At 66.0% G+C, this 10,942-nt stretch overlaps 1 protein-coding gene across 1 annotated transcript in view; it reads right to left on the reverse strand.

Moving 5' to 3' along the window:
• Positions 1-10,942, reverse strand: part of Pfkl (phosphofructokinase, liver) — a gene marked incomplete at its 5' end in the record, with an annotated part of 14,371 nt that overhangs the window by 542 nt on the left and 2,887 nt on the right. The window contains 18 exon segments of the mRNA XM_013505359.1: positions 279-384; positions 469-568; positions 1,000-1,111; positions 1,189-1,250; positions 1,480-1,644; positions 1,750-1,902; positions 2,148-2,235; positions 2,679-2,749; positions 3,033-3,179; positions 4,582-4,645; positions 5,271-5,335; positions 6,056-6,181; positions 6,544-6,636; positions 7,207-7,302; positions 8,639-8,747; positions 8,940-8,984; positions 9,382-9,547; positions 9,960-10,149. Of these exon segments, the coding sequence (XP_013360813.1) occupies positions 279-384; positions 469-568; positions 1,000-1,111; positions 1,189-1,250; positions 1,480-1,644; positions 1,750-1,902; positions 2,148-2,235; positions 2,679-2,749; positions 3,033-3,179; positions 4,582-4,645; positions 5,271-5,335; positions 6,056-6,181; positions 6,544-6,636; positions 7,207-7,302; positions 8,639-8,747; positions 8,940-8,984; positions 9,382-9,547; positions 9,960-10,149 (1,958 nt within the window).

A 10,942-nucleotide genomic window follows, 5' to 3' on the forward strand; every position in this document is an offset into this window, starting at 1 on the left:
GGGGGGTCGGGGCAGCGCCTTTGGCAAACCTCCCAGCAACCCACAGCTCTCCTTGTGCGCAATGTCAGTGCAGCCCAGGTGGGGTCAGGGTGTCTGGGCCCCACTCTTCGGGGGGCAGGCATGTCCCTCTACCATGACAGCCCTGCCAACCCCTCCCAGGCTGTCCTGTTACAGTGTCAGAAAACCTGGCCACGACCACTGCTCTCCACAACCTGCCAGGGACGTGGACGGGGTCCCCAGGGTCCACCCCTCTACACAGCACAGTCAGTGGGACTCACTCAAAGTCAGTGTCCTCCTTGAGCTCCATGACAGGGCTGAAGGCCACCACCTTCTTCCGCAGGCCGACCACGCAGGCTGAGTCCGGGGCATTGGCAAATACCCGCCCTGTGGACACAGGCACGTGCTGGCTGAGGCCCTGGGCCCCTGGGCACCTGGGAGGCAAGGTCCGGCTTGGGGCGCCCCACGTACCCTTGCGGTACACAGCCCGAAGCTTGTCCGACATCCAGAGCATGGCCTTCACCCCCAGCTTGGTCCCGTAGTTCCGGTCAAAGGGTGTGGGCGCCCCGCCCTGGAACAGAGGGATACCATGTCCCCGGAGCCACAGCCCTGCCTCCGACCTCCCATGGCCTGGGTCCTCGGAGTCCAGCTTTGAGGGTACCCGGGTACAGAGCAGGGTGGTCTCTGGGCCTCAAGGTCAACTGGCAGGGGCCACATTGGCCTCCTAAGGGTCACAGTGAGGCTGGGGGACGGAGGAGGGACAGGGTGGAGTGGCCACGGAGAAGGCAGGAAACTGGGCGCCTCGTGAAGGAGAGTCTAAGAACTCGGGCTTAAGTCCCAGCCCCACCAGCCGGCTGAGGGCTTCGTCCCCACCCAGAAGGAGTGGTGGGTACACGCCTACCAGAGAGCAGGAGGCGCTGGGGCAGCGCGTAAGACGCTGCGCACGGTGTGCGCAGTGGGCCACCGTCCCCTCACCAGCAAAGGGGACCCCCGTCCCCATACCTGCTGCAGGTGGCCCAGCACGTTGGTCCTGCAGTCGAAGACACCCTTGCCCTCCGACGAGTACAGGTTGTACAGGAACTCCGTGGTGTAATGCTCGTGGCACTTCTCGTTCCTGGGGCCAGAGGGGCCGTTGGGTCCTGCCCGATGCCCTCACCCCCGCCTCCCTGGCCTGCCGACCCCGCCCCTCACCGCAGCACCAGGCCCCTCTGGATGTCCGTCTTCATCTTCTCCGTCATGTGCTCCACGTTGGCCTGCAGGAGGGCTTGAGTGAGCCACGCAGGGGGCGGGGAGCCCGGCCGAGGGGAGCGGGACAGGCGCGAGGCAGGACAGGACAGCCGGGGCTGTGAGCCGGGGACCCGGGAGGGCCAGCCTCCTTGAAGTGCAGGGTGCACAGGTGCCCCAAGGACAGTGCACCCCGCCTGCCGGGCCCCCGTCAGCCACCGCCCCATGTGCCAGGAGCCCCAGCCCAAGCCGCCGCACCTCAAGATCGTGGATGTTGAAAGGGTCCTCAAAGACATAGGCAGCGTCGGCACCCACTGCGATGCCGGTCACGGTGGCCAGGTAGCCGCAGTAGCCCCCCATGGTCTCCACGATGAACACGCGGCGCTTGGTCCCTGAGGCCGACTGTTTGATGCGGTCGCAGCTCTGGGGGCCAAAGGGATGGTCGGGGGCTGGCGGGCGGGCACAGGGCTCCGCCTCCGGTCCCCCCTGTGCAGTTGGAGGACGCGTCAGGACCCGCCCTGCCCGTACCTCCATGGCAGCGTTGACGGCCGTGTCCGAGCCCAGGCTGAAGTCGGTGCCCGGCACGTTGTTGCTGATGGTGGCGGGGACGACGCACATGACGATGCACAGCTCCTCATAGCGCCCGCGCGCCTCCACCAGCTGCAGCACCCCCTCGTAGGCCTGCAGGGAGAGGCGGCCGGGGTAGGGACCGTCCCTCACCCCAACCACGGCCCTGCCCAGCCGCCAGCAGCCTGGCACCACCCAAGGCCACTTCAGCCCAAACCGTAGAACCCCACGAGAAAAGCACGAGTTCTCATGCCGCCCCTTCCGTGGCTGAGGCGGCCTTTCCCACGCAGGGCTTGGTGACCAGCCCTTGGTGGCCAGAGGAGGGAGCCCTCCCGGAGTCCCGGCCCAGCAGCCCTCACCTCAAACCCGCCTATGACCAGCAGGGCGTGGATGTTGTGTGCCCGGAGATTCTCCACGATGGCCTCCATGTGGCCCTTCGGCAGCGTCCTGCAGCCCAAGAAACATCGGTGTGAGTGTGCGGACCCCGGGGACACACGTTCTGTGTGCCAGAGCTCAGCCCGTCCGCAAGTCCCCTCTGATGTGTGCTGCGGCAGAGAGAGACCAGCGTAAGGGCCTGGGTGCCGCCCCAGCATCCTCGCTGGGCCCGGAGAGTGACAGGCAGGGCCCACCTGCTTCCCATGACACGGTGGCACGGAGACAGGGTGGAGGGGACACTTGCTCCGGCCCCTGCAGCCTCTCAGCCTCAGGACACATTGTGCCTCAAGCCCACTCCGTGCAGGACCACAGGCCCATCCTGACACCCCAGACCCCATGGCTACACCAGAGGGCACGGTGACCATGCCAACAGCTGCCCGGTCCATAGGGAGCGGGGCCCGTGTTGCTTTTGTTCTCACCTTGCTGCCCCTACGCCCCGCTGCCCAGTGGCTCACCTCTTGGTGCCCAGCATGGAGCCACCACGCCCTAGCCAGCCAGCCACATCATGCCAACCCACTTCCTGCACCTGAAAGGACAGACAGCGTCAGAGGACAGGCCAGACGTCATCCATTCCTCCCCGGGCCAGGGACAGAGGCCAGGCGGGGCTGACGTCATGCCACAACCAGGGCTTCGTCCCTGGGCCTGGCCGGGCATGGCTGAGTGGATGCAGCCGCCCATCTGCCCCTGCCCTGGGCCGTCCCCACACCGCACATGCAAAGCCCCCTCCTTTCCTTGAAATATCCACGATCAAGGGCTGCGCCACTGACCGCACACGGGCACCCAGCCTGCTGCCCTCACACTGCACCCACCTGGCCCTTGGCCAGGCCCTCGAAGCCGTCGTGCACGACGTACACCGTGTGGCCCTGGGAGATGCCCGTCCGCACGGCTGAGCGCACAGCCGCGTTCATGCCGGCCGCTGGGGCCCCCACGTTCAGGATGGCCAGGGAGAAGTTGGTCTTTGGAGAGAAGGGAGACAGGAGGGTCAGCCACGGGCTGGACAGGAAGTGGCAAGAGGGCAGGTCCTGTGCCAGCCTGGCCACCGTCACACTCTGGGAACAGTACACGCCTGTCCTGACTGCAGGGGCTCCTGGCAGGGCCACTGCGACAGTGCCCGCCTGCACCCACTGCAGGGCACCCGGCAGGGTAAGCACACACAGCGTCAAAGCTGGGCTTGAGGGCAGCACCATGGGTTCAACCAGGCGAGCAGCCACTGCGAAGCCCTCAGAGCCACCAGCCCTGGAGCGCTGGCTTCACGCCAGCCACGTGGAGCCCCAAGAGCTGGCCCGTCGGCATCGCTATAGTTCATTTAACCCACCTCTTCTGCAAGTGGGGAGGGGCCAAGAGATGGAGGGATAGGGCGGGAGGAGGAAGACGCAGGAGGACTGATGTGTACGACGTACACGCACCACCTCCCCAAGAGGAATGTGACCGCTGCAGACTGCAAGCGTGGACTAAAAAAAACAAAAATTAAAAATAAACAAACAAAGGAGAGCTCCAAAAAGTGAAAAATAAAACCAAACCAAAAAAAAAAAAAAAAAACCATCCGGGCATGGTGGTGCACACCTGTAATCCCAGCACTCGGGAGGCTGAGGCGGGAGGATGGTTGCGAGTGAGGCCAGCCTGAACTGCATAGCAAGACCCTGTTTCAAGAAGACCAAAAAAAAAAAAAAGACTAAAAACTAAAACTAAAAACAAACTAAACTCAAATGTCAAAATACTCCTGCTCAGAGCAGTGATGACGTCGTGTCCCCAGCCTGTCCCGGGAGCCGACGCACCCTGGCAGTCAGCACACCTCGGCCAGGCACAGCCGCCCTCCGAGGCTCCTGCCAAGGACCCAGCCCTGCTGCATCCAGGTGCTCTGTGCCAGCGGGTTCTGGGACGGCGCAGGGACCTCTTTTGCCCTACCAGGAGCTGCAGGACATGAGACGGCCAATGGGACGCTGAGCACTAGGCTGGCATGTGCAGCCTCCGTCGCCACCCTCTCAGGGGGCCCTGCGCCAGGACCGCATGGCTGCGAGCGTGTGAACAGTGCCCCTGCTTGACCCCAGGACACCAGAAACTGGCCCTTTCAACGCCCCGGCTTTGGCGGGATCCTTTCCTGAGGTCCTCGGCTACGAGGGGGCACCCCAGGGACCCGAGTGACATCACGGCCACCTCGTCTCCTGCGGGCAAGCACAGGCGGCTAGCTCGCTAGCGGCCTGCACCTCTCACCTCCGGGCAACACATGGCTGCTTGGGACCAGCTGCTCCACAGTGGAGCAGAACCTGGGCTCAGGGCTCAGACCCAAGGCAGGAGGGCGGGCGCTTGGCAGCGGGCGGGCAGTGGGCCGTGCACAGCAGCAGGGCTGCCCGAGCTTACCTTCTCCTTGGAGACCTTCTGGTGGGCGAGGAGCTTGTAAATGTTCCAGTTGTTCTCGAAGCTCCTGCAAAGGAAGCGGCTCGTGCAGCTCCCACCCTGCAGCCCACAGCGTGCGGTCATGCGCTTGGCACAGGGTGGCACCACAGCCAGTCAGGAAAGGCACACAGACCCAGGGCTCAGAGCCACGCGGCATGGGGCCAGAAGCCGGGAAGGAGCTGGACGCTAGAGCTTCCGGTCTGACAGCACACGCGTGGCGGGGCATGTGGCCTGTGGTAGGCCAGCAGCTTTGGCAGCAAGCGGGGAGCTTGGCCAGGGGAAACCAACCTGCACGTGGGTCATGGCCAGGACGCCCCCAAGGCCTGGAGCCCAAACACCTGCAGGCCTCGCTGAACAGGCAGGGCCACACCCCAGGCTGGCCTGGACCTCTGCGCACTGACCCGGCGTACTGCTTCTGCCTGTGGCACTGCACCCCTTGCCCTCCAGGTCCCCCGGCCCTGGCCACCCACAGCCTGTGTCCACTCTACCCCACGCCCGCCAGCTTCTCACCACAGGGCCACCCCACCGAGCTGCTCCTGAGGCGTCCCTGCAGCACACATGGGGGACCTCGGCCAAGCACCAGAGCCACCTCGACACACATACCAGCGTGCCAGGCCCTGCCTGCCGGGGCACGAGACACGCAGCACCCTCACCTGCCACGCAGCTGGATGGCCTCGTCAAACCTCTTGTCGTCCATGGCCTTCTGCACGTCCTTGGTCTTTGAGAGGAGAAGCGAAAAGCACAGGCTCTCAGGAGACGGAGGGGGAGGAGGCGCCTCAGGGTGCTGGGCCCACCCAGCCCCGGCCACCTGCCCTCCCCCAGCAGCCACACCCAGGGCCCCACAACACGGACTCCTAGAGACCAACCAGGCCCAGGGCCCCTGAAGCCGCAGGCGGAAACCAGGCGGGTCTTCCACCAAGAGCGTCCTGCCCTACCCCAAGCCTGCTGAGCCAGGGCCAGCGTCTCCCCACGCAGCCCTGCAGCCCTCAGCGCCCAGCTGCCCTTCCAGGGTCTCTGCTCAGCGCCCCTGCCCAGGTCTTCGCACCACTCCACTGTCGCTGTCCCCTCCCTGTCCACCCCCACCATCACCCTGACCCTGAACGTCCTTCCCTGCAGCCTGCAAGGTCAGCCCAACCACTGCTCCAGGAAGCCGAGGGACCTTGCCCCCACTCCTGGACCCCTCTGGACCCCAAGGCCCCCCCTCCCTGTGGCTCCAGCACTCCTGGGTTCCCCACCTGGGGGTGACCTACCCCTGCCTCAGCCCCTGAACCAAGCACACAAGGCCCGCCCACTCTCGGGCCAGGGTGTGCCGGAAGAACCTGACTGGTGGGAGGCCCCAGCCCCGCACCCCACGTCCAAGGACCCCAGGGGTGGCTGGGAGGGCAGGGTGATCAGCACCGCACGACGCCCCGCCAGGGCAGGGCGGGTCAGTACTCACCACCTGCACGCACTCCATGAGGGGCAGCCGCACGGACTGGTTCCCCGAGAGACTGACCACGCAGGCAGGCGTGTCGGGCGTGGCCTCCAGCAGCGCCATCACCGCCTCCATGCCCATCTTGCTGCTCTGCGGGACAGCGATGCACTCAGCCCCCTCCCACCCCACCTGTGCCACGCAGCACAGGCCCTGAGGCCACGGCTGCCTGATCCAGTGACACACTTGAGCGGCTCTCCAGACCCATCAGGCACCCTTTCCTGGGTCACCTCCCGCCCCACAGGAAGGTCGGGCTCCACACCACCAGGTCTTCAGGGCTGGTGAGGAGGCAGAGGCAGGGTGGCCCCAAAAACCAAGGCCAGGTTTCTTATGGGGGAGGGGGCTCCATCACATCCTTGAGGACACAGCTGAGGGGTGCTCACCCCCCACATAACCCGCAGACAGCACAGTCACACGTACACCCATGTGCACCCAGCCCAGAGATGCCCACCTACCAGGACGCGGTCGAAGGCCGAGGGCGTCCCTCCTCGCTGCACGTGACCCAGCACTGTCACTCGTGTGTCGAAGCCCAGCCTCTGGACCACCAGCTGCACGTGGGAGAGTCAGGCCGTGGGCTCCTGGGCCTCCCGACCCCTGGCCCCTGCCCTGTGGTCAGCCCCTGCCCGCCTCGGGCTCCCAGGACTGCAGGGTCCGTGTCTGGGCCAAGGGTCCAGGTGAGTGTGCATGAGTGGGGGCCTGTGCACGTGTGCACGCAGGGAGCTTCTGTGTGTGTCCACGTGGCCCCCTGCCACAGGCAGCCCCAGGCGCTCAGCGGCACACGGTCTGAGCCCGCTGTGCAGCTCCTGCCTGCCCCTGGGTTTCTGGGGACCCAGGGACAGAAGGCTGGGGGGTGGCCTTGCGGGGTGGGTGGCCCACCGTGAGATGCACGAGGCCCTGGGCAGAGTGGTGCTGCAGGGAAGGGTCCCGGGACTGGGGCTGGGGCAGAAGCCACAGGGTCCTCAGAGGGCAACGGCAGCAGGGCTTGGGCGCCCTGTCCCTCAGGCCAGCAGTGCCACCCTCTGCTGGCTGTCACCTGGGACCAGGCAGCACCGGTCTCCGAGGTCAGCAGAGGGCTGGAGATGCCCTCCCCGCGCCCGGCCCCCAGGGGCCACACTCACATCCTTCACGTAGCTGGACGAGATGGGCTTCCCGTGGCGGTCGATGGCGCCCTCCGCGATGATGATGATGTTCAGGCGGGAGCCCCGGCTGCGAGTCTGTCACAGACACGGGGCTCAGCGGCAGCCCCGAGCCTCTCCGCGTGGTCACCAGGCACAGAAGCCTCCCCAACCCGGGACACTGCCCAGAACCCACAGGCGCAAGGGCGAGACCCCCAACTCTGCGGGACCTGACCGGGCCCAAGAGTGAAGCCCCAGCCGGGCCCACCAGAACCACTGCCCTCCAGGACAGGGAGCAGGGCTGGCAAGGGGGGTTTGGGGGGTGCTGGTGATGGCCAGAGGGTTGGCCAGCAGCCAGCCCAGGCAGGCGGAGACGGACAGGGCTCAGCACCAGGGCCAGGACTCCTGACCTTGTGGAGGAAACAGCTCGCAGGGGAGAGCCCAGATTCCTCCATGGGGCAGGAAAGAACCAGGACGTGGGCCCACACCCAGCCTACCTCCCAGAAGCCCCAGCCCTAGGCTCAGGGAGGACCCAGCTGTCCCCATCTGGGCCACCTTGCTGGAAAGGCTGGACAGCTCCCTTGGGCAACACATGGCCTCACCCTGGGCCCCACCTCACCCTGTCCCGGCTTTCTGGAGAAGGTTCCAGAAGCCAGGTCATGACCCTTGGCTGACCCTTGACCCCCAGCAGCTCTGCCTAGCCACAGGGAGGAGGAGGGGGAGCGAAGCCACCACCTTCATGTGGGAATAGGGACTCTGCCAGCCCCAGACCTGCCACCTGCCCCCTGCCTCCAGGTTGGTCACGGGGGACCCACCCATCCCTCAGACACCAAGACCAGGGCCAGAGCCACCGGGCAGCTGGGCCGTGCTGCACCACGGGCCTGAGGTGAGGGAGGCAAGAGTGGACCCACGGCCTTCCAGATGGGCGCTTGGGTCTGCATGGCAGTGTCAGCCCACTCCATCCCAGAGCCCCACTCCACCCCTGGGGCCAGCTCTCCAGCTCCCAGGAGGCCATGCTCTGCCACTCTGCTTTGGGACCCGTTCACGCTGGCCACTGGCATCCCGTCTCAAACCCAGCACCAGGCCCCAGCTGCCCTCAGGGTGCACACACCCGGGGACATAGGCCCAGCCCCGCCGTCCAGGCCCCGGGGGTCCTCACTGTGTCCTCATCCAGGCCCCGGGGGTCCTCACCGTGTCCTCATCCTCACAAGAGGCCACTCTCAGTGGCCTGGGCCCCAGAAAGCCAGTTCACAGTGTCCTCGGCACCGACCAAAGGGTGAGCTCCCGGCACCACCGCTTGCCCCAAGTGAGCCCAGGGGTCAGCACTGCCCCCTGCCCAAGGGGCCAAGGGCCAACGATGATCCGGCCAGAGCCCCGGCACTCTTCCAGAGTCCGCTGAGGACACCGCTGCCCAGGGATCCCACCGGCCGCTCACCTCGCCCAGCCTCTCGCACATGAAGTTCTCCCAGCCGTCCTCAGGGGGCGCCTCGGGGATGAACAGCCAGTCAGCGCCTGAGGCCAGCGCAGACACCAGCGCCAGGTACCTGCGGGGCAGCAGGGCCACTCAGGACCCTGAGTCCTAGGGGCGGCACCTTCCGGCCTCTTCTGCACGGGAGGCCTAGGCTCTCACACCACGCAGCGCCAGTGAGCACCTGCTGCACGTGCCAGGGCCCTCGGGGCACCGTGCTGCCCCCGCCGCACCCACCCTCGCCCACGGACCCAGGCACCCTCCTCACCCGCAGTGCCGGCCCATCACCTCCAGCACGAACGTCCTCTGGTGGCTGTGGAGAGGGGCAGGGGAAGGTGTCAGGGCCAGGGCCCCTGGCCACGCAGCCAGCCTGCCCACTGCCGGAGACCGGTCCTTCTGCTCACGCCAGGGCGTGGGGCAGGAGACCGCAGCTCCCAGCAGACTTCCCGCTAGCCTCGGTGATGTGCTAAGGTCGCGGGTGACCCGAGGGCCCCCCCACAGGTCACCCCCACCCCAGGCAGCCAGACCCCAACAGCACCAGGCTGGGTGTCCCAGGCCAGCTGGCAGGGCAGGGCCGGACAGCGAGCCCCTCTGCTGACCCTACCTCTCCCCCAGCTGAGGGGCGGACCTGCGCCAACTGCACCCAGGCCACCAGAGTCCACAGCCCCCGCACAGCGGCTGTCGCCACCCAGGGGGACGGCCCCGCCCACCTCTGGGCCGTGGTGGTGATGGCGTCGATGACCTCCATAATGCGGTGCAGGGCCGAGTCGGTGCCGATGGTCATGTCGGTACCGCAGAAGTCATTATCAATGGAGCCCACCAGCCCCGCGATGTTCAGGTGCGAGTAGGTCTGAGCCGTGGTCTCCGAGATCCTGCCTGGGTGGGGGTGGCGGGAAGATTAAGCTGAGGTCTCACAGCTCGGCCGACCGACACACAGGGCAAGACCTTGGTCCCTGTCCCAACGGTGCAGCCCAGGACCCCCGCCCCAGGTCCCCGTGAGAGGCAGAGAACTAAGAAGGCCGCAGGGCTCACTTTCTGGGCAGTGACATGGGACTCTGCGTCCAATGTGACTTCAACTCTAACTGCCTTTCTGCACACTGTGCAGGGACTTCTAACCCACATCCGGAACCCCCAGAGAACACGTCCTAGGGGCCAGCTGGCTTACACCCGAGCACTGTCCGCAGCAGCGTGGGCGCAAAACCTGCCCAGCCCGGCCACCCGTGCCTGGCTGGGAGACAGAGCCCGGCGCACCTCAGCCGCCTGCCCGGCTCGCAGGCTGCAGACCCACCTTCGCTCACCAGCTCCTCCAGCAAGCCACCCCACTCGCTGCGGAAGATGTTGGCGCCCGTGAGGCTGCCGTCCCCACCGATGACGCACAGGTTGGTGATGCCACGCTGCACCAGGTTGTAGGCGGCTGCCCGGCGCCCCTCCCGTGTCATGAAGGCCTTGCAGCGGGCACTGCCAATGATAGTGCCACCCTGCAAGAAGACCAGGCCTCCGCTGGGAGGGGGCAGGGCACAGAGGCGCCGGAGCACCAGAGGGACCCAGGGCAAGGCATGGAAGGGCCAGTGGACCCTGCAGGAGCAGAGGAAGACGCCCAGGGCAGCTCCAGACACTGGACAGGAGCCCCCCGGGCTCCCCTTGCTGGTCAGCCTTGGCCCTGGGCTCACCGAGGGCCCAGCTGCCAAGGACAACTGCGCCTATGCACTCTGCAGCCAAGGTGGCTGTGGGGATGAGCCCCCACCCCGCTGCACAGTCTTGAAGATCCCCAAAGGAGGGGTGGGGGAAGCCACCTGCCAGGCCAGGCCTGACCCTCCCTGCCTCCACCCATGGCCCACTGGCCCAGGCCACTGTCTCGGGCCTGGACCGCAGAACCTCCCGAGACCCAGCAACTCTACACCCCAACAACCAAGGCAGCAGGTGACGCAGCCATCGGGAGCTGAGCCTGCAGGTGTGTGTCTCCACGCTTGTATTTCTGTGTCTATGCACACCTCTGTGTCTACACATGTCTGTTGTATGTGCTTGTGTCTCTTTGTGTGTGTGCCCTGTCTCTCTGTATGTCTGCCTCTATGTGTCTCTGGATCTGCGTCACCATCTGTGCATGTACAAGTCTGTGAGTCTCTGCATGTGTGTCTGATTCTGTGTGTGTCAGTGCATGCCTGTCTGTGTGCATCTGCATATGTATGTCTGTGTGTCTTGTCTGTGCGTGTCTGTGTGTGCTGTCTGTGAGTGTGCATGTCTGTGAGGGTGCCGTCTGCGCACCTGTGCATG

The sequence above is a fragment of the Chinchilla lanigera genome, unplaced genomic scaffold, assembly GCF_000276665.1.
Source record: "Chinchilla lanigera isolate Chin_1 unplaced genomic scaffold, ChiLan1.0 scaffold00006, whole genome shotgun sequence".
Taxonomy (NCBI): domain Eukaryota; kingdom Metazoa; phylum Chordata; class Mammalia; order Rodentia; family Chinchillidae; genus Chinchilla; species Chinchilla lanigera.